The 17,523-nt window shown below is 47.0% G+C and overlaps 1 protein-coding gene across 2 annotated transcripts in view; it reads left to right on the top strand.

Annotated features, from left to right (window-relative positions):
* The window catches only part of LOC137371071 (F-box/WD repeat-containing protein 7-like), a 294,578-nt gene that overhangs the window by 10,898 nt on the left and 266,157 nt on the right, over positions 1-17,523 (top strand). For both annotated transcript variants that reach the window (XM_068032971.1, XM_068032969.1), the window contains exon 2: positions 6,826-6,978. In XM_068032971.1, the coding sequence (XP_067889072.1) occupies positions 6,826-6,978 (153 nt within the window). The remainder of the gene's footprint in view (positions 1-6,825; positions 6,979-17,523) is intronic.

Here is a 17,523-nt window from a genome sequence, read left to right as displayed (position 1 = left end):
ATTCATGAAGAACCATACCAACATCTTCTCCTACACATAGGTTACCTTTTTGGTCTTTTATGGGCCCTACTCTCTCCTTAGTTATCCTCTTACTCTTAATGTATTGATAAAACATCTTTGGGTTCACCTTGATTTTGCTTACCAATATTCTTTCATACCCTCTCTTTGCTTTCTTAATTTCCTTTTTGATTTCATCCCTCCACTTTCTATACTCTCGGCTTTCTGTAGTATTGAGTTCTCTGTGTCAGACATGAGCTTTCCTTTTCTTCCTTGTCTTACCCTGTCGGCTGCTTGACATCCATGGAGCTCTAGATTTGTCCATCTCACCTTTTTTCTTTGTGGGAACATGTTTACTCTGACCCCCTTTGAATGCCTCCCACTGTTCTGACACTGATTTACCTTCAAGTAGCTGTTTCCAGTCCACTTTCGCTAAATCACTCCTCATTTAGTAAAATTGGCCTTGCCCCAATTGAGAATTCTAACTCCTGTTCTATCTCTGTCGTTTTCCATAATTATGTTAAAACTGACTGAATTATGATCACTAACCCACCAAAATGCTCTCCCACTGCCACTCCTTTCACCTGCCCAGCTTCATTTCCTAAAACTAAGTCTAAAACTGCTCCCTCTCTTGTTGGACTTGCTACATACTGGCCAAAAAAGTTGTCCTGAATGCACATCAAGAATTTTGCTCCCTCAATTCCTTTCACGCTAGAACTATCCCAGTTAATATTGGGGTAATTAAAATCTCCTACTATTACTGCCCTATTGTTCTTGCACTTCTCAGAGATTTGCTGACGTATCTGCTCTTCTATCTCCCTCTGACTATTTGGGGGTCTATAGTACACTCCCAGCAGTGTGATTGCCCTTTTTCTGTTCCTTAGCTCAATCCATATGGCCTCATTTGATGAACCTTCCAACATATCATCCCTCCTCACAGCTGTAATAGTTTCCTTGACCAAAATTGTCATTCCCCCTCCTTTCTTATCCCCCTCCCTATCGCGTCTGAAAACCCTGTAACCAGGAATGTTGAGCTGCCATTCTTGTCCCTCCTTAAGCCATGTTTTTGTATTAGCTATGATATCACACTGCTACGTGACTATCTGTGCCCTCAGCTCATCTGCTTTATTTGCTATACTCCTTGCAATGAAATAGATACTCTTGAGCACTGCCAAACTTTTTATTTTCTAACCTTTGTTTCCTCTGTCTTCCAGACTCATCCATTAATTTTCTGGTTTCCATTTTCTTTTCTGATTTTGTCCCAGCTGAGTCTACCCTCAGGTCCCCATCCCGCTGCCAAACTAGTTTAAACCCTCCCCAATGACACTAGCAAAATGTCCTGCATGGAACTCAGTCCCGGCTCTGTTCATTAGATTAGATTAGATTAGAGATACAGCACTGAAACAGGCCCTTCGGCCCACCAAGTCTGTGCCGAACATCAACCACCCATTTATACTAATCCTACACGAATCCCATATTCCTACCAAACATCCCCACCTGTCCCTATATTTCCCTACCACCTACCTATACTAGTGACAATTTATAATGGCCAATTTACCTATCAACCTGCAAGTCTTTTGGCTTGTGGGAGGAAACCGGAGCACCCGGAGAAAACCCACGCAGACACAGGGAGAACTTGCAAACTCCACACAGGCAGTACCCGGAATCGAACCCGGGTCCCTGGAGCTGTGAGGCTGCAGTGCTAACCACTGCGCCACTGTGCCGCCCCGTCTGGCCTGTACAGGTCCCATCTCCCCCAGAGCTGGTCCCATCTCCCCCACAGCCGGTCTCAATGTCCCAGGAATATGAAGCCCTCCCTCCTGCACCATCTTTCCAGCCACGCATTCATCTGTCTTATCCTTCTATTCCTGTACTTACTTATGTGTGGCACTGAGAGTAATCCGGAGATTACTACTTTTCAGGTCCTGCTTGCTAATTTCTGACCTAGCTCCATAAATTCTCACTGCAGGACTGCATCCCTCTTTTTACCTATGTCGTTGGTTCTGATGTGGACCGTGACTGCTGGCGGTTCACGCTCCCCCTTCAGGATGCTCTGCTGCCGCTCAGTGACACCCTTGACCCAGGCACCAGGGAGGCAACACACCATCCCAGATTCATGTCTGCGGCCACAGAAACACCTGTCTATTCCACTGGCTATTGAATCATCTATCACTATGGCGCTTCCAGTCTTCCCTGTGCCCCACTGTGTAGCTGCGCCAACTGTGGTGCCATGGACTTGCCTCTGGCTGTGCTCCCCAGATGAAGCATCACTTTCCTCGGTATTCAGAACTGAATACCTGTTGGAGAGTGAGATGCAGTTAGGGGTCTCCTGCACTACCTGCCTGATTCTTTTTAACTATCTGGTGGTTACCCATTCCTTCTCCCTGCATACTTTTGAGCTGTGGGGTGACCACATCTATAAACGTGCTATCCATGAAGCTCTCATCCTCATGAATGCACCGCAGTGTCGCCAGCTGCCGCAAAACCCGGAGCTCAAGCTGTCACAATTGACCACGCTTCCTGTACAAATGGTTATCCAGTATACAGGAAGTATCCTGGAGCTCCCACACAGCACAGGAGGTGCACTCTCAAGGTTGAAGCACCCCTGCCATTCCTTTATTTATTAGTTGACCCTTTGTTACTGCTAAAAGAAAACGTACCAATACTACAACACCTTAGAATTATTAATAAAACCTTACTAGTACTGATAAATCTACTAAAAGTCAATACAGTTCACTAGTTAAAATAAACCTTACTCAAAAGAAAATTCACCAGCTACTCACTTATTCCAAAGTAATACTTTTCTTGATTACGCAGATGAATATGGGATCTTGGGCTTTACAAATAGAGATATTGAGTACAAAAGCAAGGAAGTTATGCTGAACCTTTATAAAGCTCTGGTTAGGCCACACCTGGAGTATAGCACCCAGTTCTGGTCTCCACACTTTAGGAAGGATGTGGGCGTTGCTGACAAAGCCAGCATTTGTTGTTAGTCCTTAATTGCCCTTGAAAAGGTGGTGGTGAGCCACCTTCTTGAACTGCTACATTGCATCTGGTGTAGGTAAACCTGAGTACCATTAAGGAGGGAGTTGCAGGTTTTTGATCCAGTGACAGTGAAGGAACGGCGATATAGTTCCAAGTCAGGATGGTGTGTGGCTTGGAGGGGAACTTGCATCGAGTCATCAAGAAATACTGCACTGAAACAGGCCCCTCAGCCCACCGAGTCTGTGCCGACCATCAACCACTCATTTATACTAATCCTACATTAATCTCATATTCCCTACCACATCCCCACAATTCTCCTACCACCTACCTATACTAGGGGCAATTTACAATGGCCAGTTTACCTATCAACCTGCAAGTCTTTGGCTGTGGGAGGAAACTGGAGCACCCGGCAGAAACCCACACGGTCACAAGGAGAACTTGTAAACTCCACACAGGCAGTACCCAGAACTGAACCCGGGTTGCTGGAGCTGTGAGGCTGCAGTGCTAAGCACTGCGCCACTGTGCTGCCCTATGCGGTGTTGTTCCCATGCATCTGCTGCCCTTGTCCGTCTAGGTGATAGTTACCGGTTTGGAAGATGGTGTTGAAAAAGCTTTGGCAAGTTGCTGCAGTGCATCTTGTAGATGTTACACACTGCTGTCACCATATGCTGGTGGTGGAGTGAGTGAATGTTCTCGGTGCTGAATGGGGTGCAGATCAAGCGGGCTTCTTTGTCTTGGACAATGTTGAGTGTTCTTGAGTGTTGATGGAGCCGCACTCATCCAGGCAAGTGGAGAGTATTACATCACACCCCTGATTTGTGCCTTGTAGATAGATGGTGGACAGACTTTGGGGAGTCAGGAGGTGAGTTGTTCGCCATAGAATTTCCAGCCTCTGACCTACTCTTGTAGCCACAGTATTAATATAGAATCATAGGAAGTTTACGGCATAGAAAGAAGCCACTTGGCCCATCGTGTTTGCGCCGGCTAGAAAACAAGTCACCCAGCCTAATCCCACATTTGGTCCGTAGCCCTGCAGGTTACGGCACTTGAGGTGCATATCCAGGCACCTTTTAAATGAGTTGAGTTTTCCTGCCTCGACTACCCTTTCAGGCAGTGAGTTCCAGCACCCTATGGGTGAAAAAGTTTTTGCTCATCCCCCCACTAATCTTTGTACCAATCATTTACATTCATGCCCCCAGTCACTGACTTCTCTGCTAAGGTAGATAGGCCCTTTGCATCCACTGTATCCAGGCTCCTCACAATTTTGTACATTTCAATCAGATCTCCCCTCAGCCTTCTCTGTTCCAAGGAGAACAACCCCAGCCTATCCAATCTTTGCTCATAGCTGCACTTTTCTAGTCCTGGCAACATCCTCGTAAATCTCCTCTGTACCCTCTCTAGTGCAATTACATCCTTTCTGTAATGAGGTGACCAGAACTGCACACAGTACTCAAGTTGTGGCCTAACTAATGATTTATGCAATTTCAGCATAACCTCCCTGCTCTTGTATTCTATACCTCAGCTAATAAAGGAAAAGGATACATATGCCTTCCAGCTTGTATGGCTGGTCCAGTTCAGTTTCTGGTCACTATGTCCCCCAGGATGTTGATGGTGGGGGATTCAGCAATGGTAATGCTGTTGAATGTCAAGGGGAGACATTTAGATTCTCTCTTGTTGGAGATGGTCATTAGTGGCACTTGTATGGCATGAATTTTACTTGCCAATTACTAGCCCAAGCCTGAATGTTGTCCAGTTCTTGCTGCATATGGATGGGGATCTCTTCAGTATTTGAAGAGTCGCGAATGGCACTGAACACTGTGCAATTGTCAATGAACATCCTCACTTCTGATCTTATGATGAAGCGAAGGTCATTGAAGCAGCTGAAAATGGTTGAGCTTAGGACACTACCCTTAGGAACCCCTGCAGCGATGGCATGGGACTGAGATGTTTGTTCTCCAAGAAACACAACCATCTTCCTTTGTTCTAGGTATGACTCTAGTCAGTGGAGAGTTTCCCCCCCCCCCCCCCCAATTCCCATTGACTTAAATTTTGCTGGGACTGCTTGATGTCACACTCAGTCACTTCTGGAATTCCTTTGTCCACATTCGAACCAAGGCTGTAATGAGGTCTGGAGACAAGTGCCCCTGGCAGAACCCAAACTCAGCAATAGTGAGCAGGTTGTTGGTGTCCAAGTGCAGTGAGGTCCTTGAGACGATGCAGAGGAAATTTACCATATGATTCCAAGAATGAAGGATTTTAACTACAAGGTTAGGTTGGAGAAGCTGCAGTTCTTGTAGCAAAGGAGACTGAGGGGAGATTTGATAGAGGTGTACAAGATTATGACCGGTTTAGATCAGGTAGACAAAATTATAGCTGTTCCCATTCGCTGATGGTACAAGGCCTGGGGGATACGGATTTAAGGTTTTGGGAAAGAGATGCAAGGGGAATGTGAGGAAGAAATTTTTTTTATAACCAAGCGAGTGGCAATGACCTACAACTGGTGGAAGCAGACGGTGAATAATTTCAAGAGGAGATTGGATGGGCACTTGAGGGAAATAATAGGACTGACTGGATTGCTCCGCAGAGGGTCAGCATGGACTTGATGGGCTGAATGGACTCCCTCTGTACCATAACGATGACTCTATCATACCTCCAAGTGTCTGTCTGTGCCCTCAGCTCATCTTCCTTATTTACTCGATTCCTTGTATTGAACTATATACCACTTATCACAGAACAATTCTTTTATTTATTTTCTAACCCTTTAGTTCTTGACCTTTCATACTCGCTTACTAATTTTCTGCCTCGATTTCCAGTTTTGTTTCTCTTCCTCCTGAATCTGCACTCAGGTTCCCATCTCTTTGCCAAACTAGTTTAAGTCCTCCCCAACAACCAGAAAAGCTCTCAGCCCCATTGAGGTGCAACCCGTCCAGCTTGTATTGGTCTCACCTCCCCCGGAATTGGTCCCAATGCCCCAGGAATCTAAAGGCCTCTCTCCTGCAACATCTAGGGAGAGTATGTGTATGGGGTCAGGGGACAGCGAGATGACAGTGGGGACTCTCTTGCATTTTATTCTTAGTCTGATGCATGCAGGTCAGATGTGGTTCCTGCACAGGTCTGTGGACTGTCTGACTTAAGCCTCCTGCACTTTAGGTGCTTCCTTCACGAGCCGTCTCCTGTAATATCCTTGGATGTGGAAAGTGCATTTGATGCAATGGAATGAGCACAGCAGAGTGATGAGGTGATGGGCTTGGAAGAAAGGTTCATTAACTGGATTTCTCCTCTACTCAAGCCCCCCCATTGACAGTAACTACAGCTGGCTTTGAAATCCTGATTTAACTTGCTACCTTTAAGATTGCAGTGCTTCAAAAAGAAGGCCCCACAGAACTTTCTCATGGCAGCTACAGATGGGCAGGGGTTTGCCCCGGTGGCTTGGCGGTGGGCAATGATTGCCTCTGTGCGCTGGTGGTGGGCTGTGAGCGCCAGTGTTACCTGCATCCTGTGTACAAATAAACACTACTGCTTCCGTCAACCTCAGCAGTCCCATGAAAATTACTTTTTGTTTTACTGCCTCGTATCTTTGCCCTGGCAATAGAAACATTTACGCTGGATACTTGGACTGGCACAAACTCAATGGCATGAACAAGGTCAAGCACAAAATGTCACTGTACCCAGATAATATGCTGCACTGTAACTTGACGACTCCTTCACCTCTAACATTGATGAGAGAGTCTGTTTATCCTCAGTCTGTGTAGGGATGTTATGATGTAGTCTTGTCTTGTTTCCTGCTGCTTATTGTGTTTTACTTTCTGTTCTTTCCACTCCCACCCAAAACTACTACATTAGGAATTGAAAGGTTTCTCATCGCTGGATGATCTCCTGCACATCAAAGGCATCACGTGCCATCTTCTGGAAAGGAATTGTGAACTGCTGTTGTGCCACACCAGTAAGCTGAGCACAGAGACCAGCACGCAAGGCTTGTCTAGCAGCTCTGATAGTGTAAGTCAACATCTGCAATTAATCTGTAGCCAAGAGATAATGATGAACATTGGGGTCAAGATTTCACATTTCTATCTCTGGGGAGGGGTCTGTAGGGGATGCAGGACCATCCACAGTGGGAGAAAGAGGATAATTTAAAGAACACCCTTTCTGTTGGTGGCATCAAGCGTGCAACATTTGCTGCAGCCGCGGTTACTGTTTACAAACATGCAAAGATGATTCCCAGTTCACAACTGTGCATGGCCAGGTCTATTTCTCCTCTTTTCAATATATATAAAAAAAGTCTACATAAGCCACCCTATCTCTGTAACCTCCTTCAGTCGTGCAACCTTCCGAGATCTCTCCACTCTCCAATTCTGTTCTCTTGATTTTAATTGCTTCACCACTGGTGGCTGTGCCTTAATCTGCCTCAGCCATAGGCTCTGGAATTTCCTCCCTAATGCTCTTTGCATCTTTATCCCTCTCTCCTACTTAAATCCTACCATCATCTGTCTTTGTATGGTTCGGTGTCAAGTTTTTGTTTGACAATACACCCAAGAACATTAAGAAATCGGAGAGGAGTAGGCCATTTGGTCTTTTCTTGCTCCGCCATTTTATAATATCATGGTTGATCTACCTTGATTCCACCTTCTGCACTATCTCAACATCCCTTAATTTCCTTAGTACCCAAAAATCTATTGATTTCTAACTTCATAAGGCATTCTAGTGAAGCACCTTGGGATTTCCTGCAATGTTCAATGCTGTATAAATGAACAGGGAACTGAAGGTGTAGTCTTTTAGGATTCCACTGCAGATTACAACACATAGGATGAAAGAAATTCTTTTCCACTAGGATAGATAGTATGAACAGCAGGCTTGTGACCATGGATTTTGATGGCTTTTGATAGATGATGATCGCAATTTAGGGATTTGTTAGCGGTAATCTTTTTGAAATTGCCGTGCATCAAAAAGGCATCTAAGTTTTGTATACGTTTAACATTTTAAGAATGTAAAATGAGTTTTGCTACATTACCTGGCTTCCCATTTGGAATCTGGCACTCCTTTAGAGATGTGGATGACATGAGTGAAGACATGGGTTTACAATAACAGCTGACATGGTGCTGTTAAAAGCAACAACAATTTGGATTTATATAGAGCCTTTAACATAGTAAAGCATCCCAAGCCCTTCACAGATGTGCAATCACACAAAAATTGACAAGTCAAAGAAGGATCTATTATCATCTTTGGCCTCCTTGTCTCAAGAGACAATGGGTAAGCGCCTGGAGGTGGTCAGTGGTTTGTGAAGCAGCGCCTGGAGTGGCTATAAAGGCCAATTCTAGAGTGACAGACTCTTCCACAGGAGCTACAGATAAAATTGGTTGAAGGGGCTGTTACACAGTTGGCTCTCCCCTTGCGCTTCTGTCTTTTTTCCTGCCAACTGCTAAGTCTCTTCGACTCGCCACACTTTAGCCCTGCCTTTATGGCTGCCCACCAGCTCTGGCGATCACTGGCAACTGACTCCCACGACTTGTGATCAATGTCTCGGGACTTCATGTCGCGTTTGCAGACGTCTTTAAAGCGGAGATATGGACGGCCGGTGGGTCTGATATCAGTGACGAGCTCACTGTACACTGTGTCCTTGGGAATCCTGCCATCTTCCATGCGGCTCACATGGCCAAGCCATCTCAAGCGCCGCTGGCTCAGTAGGGTGTATATGCTGGGGATGTTGGCCGCCTCGAGGACTTCTCTGTTGGAGATACTGTCCTGCCACCTGATGCCAAGGATTCTCCGGAGGCAACGAAGATGGAATGAATTGAAACGTCGCTCTTGGCTGACATACGTTGTCCAGGCCTCGCTGCCGTAGAGCAAGGTACTGAGGACACAGGCTTGATACACTCGGACTTTTGTGTTCCGTGTCAGTGCACCATTTTCCCACGCTCTCTTGGCCAGTCTGGACATAGCAGTGGAAGCCTTTCCCATGCGCTTGTTGATTTCTGTATCGAGAGACAGATTACTGGTGATAGTTGAGCCTAGGTAGGTGAACTCTTGAACCACTTCCAGAGCGTGGTCGCCGATATTGATGGATGGAGCATTTCTGACGTCCTGTCCCATGATGTTCGTTTTCTTGAGGCTGCTGCAGTCCTGTCGATGAGTCTCTGCAGACACACTTCAGTATGAGATGTTAGTGCAGCATCGTCAGCAAAGAGGAGTTCCCTGATGAGGACTTTGCGTACTTTGGTCTTCGCTCTTAGACGGGAAAGGTTGAACAACCTGCCACCTGATCTTGTGTGGAGGAAATTTCCTTCTTAAGACTTGAACGCATGAGAGCAGCAGGGAGAAGATGATCCCCAACAGTGTAGGTGCGAGAACACAGCCCTGTTTCACTCCACTCAGGATAGGAAAGGGGTCTGATGAGGTGCCGCTATGCTGAATTGTGCCTTTCATATTGTCATGGAATGAGGTGATGATACTTAGTAGCTTTGGTGGACATCTGATCTTTTCTAGTAGTCTGAAGCGACCACGTCTGCTGACGAGGTCAAAGGCTTTGGTGAGATCAATGAAAGCAATGTAGAGGGGCATCTGTTGTTCACTGCATTTCTCCTGTAGCTGGCGAAGGGAGAACAGCATGTCAATGGTAGATCTCTCTGCTCGAAAGCCACATTGTGCTTCAGGGTATACACGCTCAGCCAGCTTCTGGAGTCTGTTTAAAACGACTCGAGCGAAGACTTTCCCCACTATGCTGAGCAGGGAGATTCCACGGTAGTTGTTGCAGTCACCGCGGTCACCCTTGTTCTTATAGAGGGTGATGATATTGGCATCGCGCATGTCCTGTGGTACTGCTTCCTTGTAGAGTGCTGAGAGTATAGCAGGCTTGGCACTCTTGATTATTTCAGGGTTAATGCCGTCCTTCCCCGGGGCTTTTCCGCTGGCTAGAGAATCAATGGCATCACTGAGTTCCGATTTTGTTGGCTGTACGTCCAGCTCATCCATGACTAGCAGAGACTGGGCTGCATTGAGGGCGGTCTCAGTGACAACATTCTCCCTCGAGTACAGTTCTAGATAGTGTTCCACCCAGTGGTCCACTTGCTTGCGTTGGTCAGTGATTGTGTCCCCTGATTTAGACTTGAGGGGGGCGATCTTCTTGATGGTTGGCCCAAAAGCTCTCTTCATGCCATCATACATTCCTCTGATGCTTCTGGTGTCAGAGGCCAGCTGAATATGATTGCATAGGTGTTGCCAGTAGTTGTTTGTGCAGCGCTTCTGGCTGCTTTAAGTGCTACGGATGTTAACTCGCTGGGGGCTTTCTTGTAGTTCAACAGTGCAATGTGCTTAGCGGCCATGACAGGTTCCAGCTCTTCAAAGTGAGATTGAAACCAGTCTGCATTCTGCTTCACACGTTTGCCGTAGGTGCTCATTGCTGAGTCATAGATGGCGTCTCTGATGTGGGCCCACTTGGTCTCTGCATCCCCTGTAGGAGCGTTTTGAAGGGCTTTTTCAAGTGAATTTAGAAACTTATGTAACAGCTGTGGATGAGAAATTCTGCTCGTGATGATGCGCGGGCGGCCCTTCTGCTTGGAGTGCTGCAGCTTCTTTGGTTTGAGGCTAATCTTGCTGCACACCAGGGAGTGGTTGGTGTTGCAGTCTGCACTCTGGAAGCAGCGAGTGATTTGAACGCTGTTTGAAGAGGCTCGCCTTGTGCCAATGAGGTCCAGCTGGTGCCAAAAACGTGATCTTGGGTGCCTCCAAGAAACCTGGTGACAGGGTTTAGTATGAAAGAACGAGTTGGTGATGCAGAGGTTGTGATAGGTACACAACTCCAGCAGTCTCTGTCCATTCTCATTCATCCTTCCAATGCCACAGCGCCCAAGGCAGGAGGGCCATGAGTCATGGTCGGCCCCAACCCTGGCGTTAAAGTCCCCCAGCAGGAATGGTGTTCGGTATTGGGGATGCTACTAATGATATTATGGAGTTCCTCGTAGAACTGGTCTTTAACTTCAGGTGGGGAACAGAGTGTTGGAGCATAGATGCTGAGTAGGTGTATTGGACCAGAGGCGGTGAGCAGTCGGATGGACAGTATGCGTTCCAAGCCATTTGAGGGAGGCTCTATCATGCTGAGCAAAGAGTTTCTGATGGCTAAGCCCACTCCATGCTGTCTTGGTTCTTCAGGATCCCTACCCTGCCAGAAGAAGGTGTAGTCTTGCTCTCTTAGAGATCCGCTTGCAGGGAGGCGTGTCTCCTGAAGCGCTGCAATGTCCACGTTGAGTCTACTGAGCTCGTTGTTAATGATGGTGGTCTTCCGAGAATTGTTGATTTGTGTAGGGTCTTCCGACAGGCCAGGAGACACAGTTCTGACGTTCCAGCTTGCAAAACGAAGGGCTGGTACCTTTTTTCCTTTTTTTTTGTCGTGCTGTTTGTCCGACAAGTGGACTGTAACACTGCACCAATGACCCTGAGCTCCCTGCACCCATTGAAGCAGGTTGGCTGTGGCGGGACAGAACCTTACTGACAGGGGGCTGTCCGGTTTGAGGCGGGCGGTAGCTGTCCAGTGAGATGCGATGACCTCTCCCACCGACCAAGGCAACCCATGGCCCCCAATCTCTACGCCAATTGAGCTGGACTTATAACCCATAACTGCTGCCTTCCGGGTTGTTTTGGTCGCTGTGACCTGTCTATGGCGCATGCCTGGGCGGATGTATGGAGGTTGTGAGTTGCCCAAGTGTCAAAACGCTTATGACAGGTGACTAAAAGCTAAGTTAAAGAGGTATGTTTTAAGGACCATCTGAAAGGAGGAGAGAAAGGAGGGCGGTGCAGTGGTTAGCACCGCAGCCTCACAGCTCCAGGGACCCGGGTTCAATTCTGGATACTGCCTGTGCGGAGTTTGCAAGTTCTCCCTGTGACCGCGTGGGTTTTCGCCGGGTGCTCCGGTTTCCTCCCACTGCCAAAGACTTGCAGGTGATAGGTAAATTGGCCATTGTAAATTGCCCCTAGTGTAGGCAGGTGGTAGGGAATATGGGATTACTGTAGGGTTAGTATAAATGGGTGGTTCTTGGTCGGCACAGACTCGGTGGGCCGAAGGGCCTGTTTCAGTGCTGCATCTCTAAATAAATAAATAAAAAATAAATAAAAGGTCAGGGTGGGAATTCTAGAGCTTGAGACCCAGACAGCTGAAGGCATGGCTAGCAAAGGTGGGGAGGCCGGAGTTGGCAGAACACTAATCTCGGAATGGTTGTGGGGCTGGAGGAGATTAGAGAGAGGCCATAGAGAGGTTTGAAAACAAGGATGTGAATTTTAAAAAGGAGGCATGGCTAGACCAGGAGCCAGTGTAGGTTGGCGAGCAAAGGTGATCGGTGGACTGGTTTTGATGAGTGTTAGGACATGGGGCAGCAGAGTTTTCGTTTATGGAGGGTGGAAGATGGGAGGCTGGCCAGGAGTGCATTGGAATAGTGAAGTCCAGAGGTGTCTCAGATGAGGGTTTCAGCAGCTGAGGTGGGGGCAGAGTTAAGCGAAGGTTGACAGGTGGAAATAGGTGGTCCTGGTGATGGAGGGGACATGAGTTTAGAAGGTCAGATAGGAGCCAGAGTTGCAAAAAGTTTGGTTCAGCCTGAGACGGTGTTGAGGGAATGAAATTTGTGGAGTTATACATTTTGTCAGGAAAGAATGGGAGTATACGCTGAACAGAAAAGTAGGGAAGGGTGCGAGTGACACAGACTGAAGGGTACAAATACATAATTTCTGAAAGTGAGTATAAGTAGATAAAGGCATAAAAAGGCCAGCAATATTGTGGAATAAAACAGAAAATGCTGCAAATACTCTGCAACTGAGGCAGCATCTGTGGAGAGAGAAAAACAGTTAACATTTCAGGTTGATGTCCTTTCATCAGAACCAAAAAAAGTTGAGATGTATTGGGTTTTAAGCAAGTACAGAGCTCTACGCTGCACAGAGGTGTAATCAGACAAAAATGATCAATGGGCCAAAGAAGAATATTTGGAGTGACCAAAAGATTAGTCAAGTCGTTGGATAAAGATATGAATAAGAGGAAGATTTTAACAAGAGTGTGAGGCAGTCAGTTGATCTTTGGGTTTTTCCAATGAAGTGCCAAGTGGAAGTTTGGATGTTTCTAGACAGTATTTATGTGCAGTTTTTTCCATAAAGACTTCAGATTTACAGCTAATGGAAGTTTCAGTGCAGGGGAGGGGAAAGGGAGCCAAGAATCTTTGGCCCAGTCTGATTTTCCCCCTCACCCCCTTGATTCATTCGGGTTATCTCCACTGTTCAGCTTTATACTGTAGTTGCTCAGTCGACTATGTTAATAGATGTAGTAGAAAACTGAGGAAGAAAAGTGGCTTTGGATCATCATTAGGTCAGGTTTGCATTCGCCTGGGCAACATTGGTAAGGATGTGGAGCAAGACCCCGGTAGCTTTCCCTACATCACAACAGTCACGACACTTCAGAAGTACTTAGTTGGCTTTGAAGTGCTTTGGGATGTGAAAGACACTATTTTTTATTTAGAGATACAGCACTGAAACCGGCCCTTCGGCCCACCGAGTCTGTGCCGACCATCAACCGCCCATTTTATACTAATCCTACATTAATCCCATATTCCCTACCACATCCCCACAATTCTTCTACCACCTACCTATACTAGGGGCAATTTACAATGGCCAATTTACCTATCAACCTGCAAGTCTTAGGCTGTGGGAGGAAACCGGAGCACCCGGCAGAAACCCACGTGGTCAGAGGGAGAACTTGCAAACTCCACACAGGCAGTACCCAGAATCGAACCCGGTCCCTGGAGCTGTGAGGCTGCGGTGCTAAGCACTGCACCACTGTGCCATGCTATACAAGATTTTTTTCATCAGATTGTTTGGCAGGGGAGGGAGGGCAGGAGGTGAAATTTAACCAACTGTGGCACTGCTGAGGGTCGCAAAATATCTGGGGACAGGGTTTCAGCAAATGGTTGCACCAGAAGCACGGGCATGGCCTTGAAGATGAAGATCTAGGCACGAGTGTCATAGAGTTGTACAGCACAGAAGCAGGCCCTTCAGCCCATCATGTCTGTGCCGACCATCAAGCACCTAACTATTCTAATCCCATTTTCTCACAGGTACTTGGCCTGTAGCTTTGTATGCTATGGCGTTTCAAGTGCTCATCTAAATACTTCTTAAATGTTGTGAGGGTTCCTGCCTCTACCACCCCTTCAGGCAGTGTGTTCCAGATTCCAACCACCCTCTGGGTGAAAAATCGTTTCCTCGAATCCCCTCCAAACCTCCTGCCCCTTACCTTAAATCTATGCCCCCTGGTTATTGACCCCTCCGTTAAGGGAAAACGTTTCTTCCTAGCTGACCTATCCAATGCCCCTCATAATTTTGTATACCTCAATCATGTTCCCCCCCCTCCACCTTCTCTTTTCTAAGGAAAACAACCCTAGCCTTTTCAGTCTCTCTCCATAGCTGAAAGGCTGCGTTTGCTGACAATGCTACCACTGGGTGGCACTGCAGTGGCACATGCACAAATGCAGCATGTGCCACTGAAACATCACCGTCTGCGAATTCAGGCAGCTGCCAGGACTAAAGATGGCGCTGCTTAAATAATCACATGAAGGCAACCTAACCTAAACACATAGCAGCACACAATGGCGGAGGGAGAGAGCGAGCGAGCGGGCGGGGGACGGAGCGATACGGGGGCGGGCAGGGGATGGGGGGGGAGCAAAGCGGCCAGAAAGAGCAGAGCGACCAGAGAGAACAGCGAGGGGGGGTGGGGGGGTAGTGGAACGGCCGGAGAGAGCTGTGTCGGGGGGAGCGGAGCTTGACGCACGGGTGAATACCCGTTGGTGTTGCATTGCTGTATGTGTAAAGCGCATGCGCAGAGGCTGACCAGGCGCGTTGCCCGAAGATGTACACGTCATGCGATGACGTCATCGGGGCATGTGCTAACCAGTCCTGGAAAGTCGGAATGCAGCACACGTGCAGAGAGCAGGAGCCCGTCTGCGCATGTGCACACCTTGGCACAGCCTGATGACGTCAGTGGCCGGCTGCGTTGTCAGGAATCACTTTGTAGCTGAAATGCTCCAGCCCAGACAACATCCTGCTGAATCTCTTCTGTACCCTCTCCAGTGCAATCACATCCTTCCTATAGTGTGGTGCCCAGAACTGTACACAGTACTCCAGCTCTGGCCTAACTAGCGTTTTATACAGATCCATCATAACCTCCCTGCTCTTATATTCTATGCCTCGGCTAATAAAGGCAACTATCCCATATGCCTTCCTAACCACCTTATCTACCTGTGCTTCTGCCTTCAGTGATCTATGGACAAGTACACCAAGGTCCTTCTGACCCTCTGTACTTCTGAGGGTCCTAGCATCCATGGTATATTCCCTTGCCTTGTTAGTCCTCCCAAAATGCATCACCTCACACTTCTCAGGATTAAATTCCATTTGCCACTGCTCCGCCCATCTTACCAGCCCATCTATATTGTCCTGTTATTGAAGGCTTTCCTCCTCACTATTTACGACACCACCAATTTTTGTGTCATTTGTGAACTTACTGATCATACCTCCTATATTCAAGTCTAAATCATTAATCTACACTACAAACAGCAAGGGTCCCAGCACCGATCCCTGCGGTACACAACTGGTCACCGGCTTCACTCGCAAAAACAACCCTCGACCATCACCCTCTGCCTCCTGCCACTAAGCCAGTTTTGGATCCAAATTGCCCTGGATCCCATGGGCTCTTACCTTCTTAACCAATCTCCCATGCAGGACCTTATCAAAAGCCTTACTGAAGTCCATGTAGACCACATCAACTGCTTTACCCTCATCTACACATCTTGTCACTGCCTCGAAAAATTTAATCAAGTTAATTAGACATGATGTCCCCCTGACAAAGCCATGCTGACTATCCTTGATTAATCTCTGCCTCCCCAATTGGAGATTAATCCTGTCCCTCAGAATTTTTTCCAGTAGTTTCCCAACTACTGATGTTAGACTGACTGGCCTGTAATTACCTGGTTTATCCCTACTCCCTTCTTAAATAATGGTACCACATTCGCTGTCCTCCAGTCCTCTGGTACCTCTCCTGTGGCCAGAAAGGATTTGAAAATTTGTGTCTGAGCCCCTGCAATCTCCTTCCTTGCCTCACATAGCAGCCTGGGATACAACTCATCTGGGCCTGGGGGTTTATTCACTTTTAAGCCCGTTAAAACAGCGAATACTTCCTGCCTTTCAATGCTAATATGTTCAAGTATATCATAATCCCCCTCCCTGATCTCTACACCTACATTGTCATTCTCCATAGCGAACACAGATGATCATTTAAAACCTCACCTATGTCTTCCAGCTCCACACACAGTGGGGCCTCAGGCTGACATTAATTTCACACGCAAGCTGGGAAGCTTTATATAGACATTTTTTTCTAATTGTTGGCAGTACGTCTCATAAATACATCGGCTTACAACATACATACGACCATATGAATTAGCAGGAGTAGGCCCCTTGAGCTTGCTCCGCCATTCAATAAGATCATGGCTGATCCGATTGTAACCTCAACTCCACGTTCCCACCTACCCCCAATAACCTTTCACCCCCCCTTGCTTATACCTTGTAGTGAGCATGCTGAAGTATAGAAGTGATGGCCAGGAAGATTTTTTTGAAATATTTGAAGTGTTTTGGTTCATGTCCTTTTATTTGTAGCTGTTGCTGACGGCCTGTTGTTGTTTCATGGCCTTAGTATTTCATGCTCTGTGGTTTTAATTCTTGTGTGCTACTTACGATTTGTCATGCTCTGTACCTAGTTCGTTGTGAGAAAGAACACTCATTCATATTGTGCATTTAATGTCCTTTTGGGTGCCATTTTTGAACTAATCCCTTTCGTAACGTAAGGAAACCAGCTGGGTGTCCTGCTCTGCGTTGTTGCTCGACGGGGCCGCGGTTTAACTCTTCCAGAAAACCGTCCCCTGTGGCAGAACGGTGCCTGCTCGGCCCTGCCCTCTGTGGCTTGGTTTTGTACTGGGAGTGTCGGCCTAGATTATGTGTTCAAGTTTGTGGAATGTGGTTTGAACCCATGACCTACTGACTTAGAATCAAGAGTGCTTCCCACTGATCCATGTCTGGCAAAGAATCCTAAGAATGTTCCAGGAACACCAAATATCAGAGACAAGATGTCTGTAGCTTCTTGAGTGTTATCTGTATGAACCCAATAGGCAAAGCTCTACCATTGGAATACTGTGCCATTTGATGCAACACTCTTGTTCACATGAAACCAGGGCATCATCTGATTTCCTGTGAGCAACAGAACAGGCGATCTGCCAGTCTTGCATTAAAACGCACTCTACTGAGCACAGGCGTCACACTCCCAAGTGTCGCGTTTGTTACAGATATGATGCGATCTTAAAATATTCTGTTTTTCTGTGCAGAAGTCTGAAAGGGATCTAATCTCTCTGACCTCAGGCTGTGTCTATTTATAGAAGTTAGACTGTGTGGCCTCAAAAGGATGGGTAACTGAAACTCTTTGACCTGTACAATAGATTGAGCATGAAACGGTGCTGTGCATCTGTCTTTATAAAT

The sequence above is a fragment of the Heterodontus francisci genome, chromosome 6 (assembly GCF_036365525.1).
Source record: "Heterodontus francisci isolate sHetFra1 chromosome 6, sHetFra1.hap1, whole genome shotgun sequence".
NCBI classification, from domain to species: domain Eukaryota; kingdom Metazoa; phylum Chordata; class Chondrichthyes; order Heterodontiformes; family Heterodontidae; genus Heterodontus; species Heterodontus francisci.
This window is presented reverse-complemented; position numbering and strand designations above follow the sequence as displayed.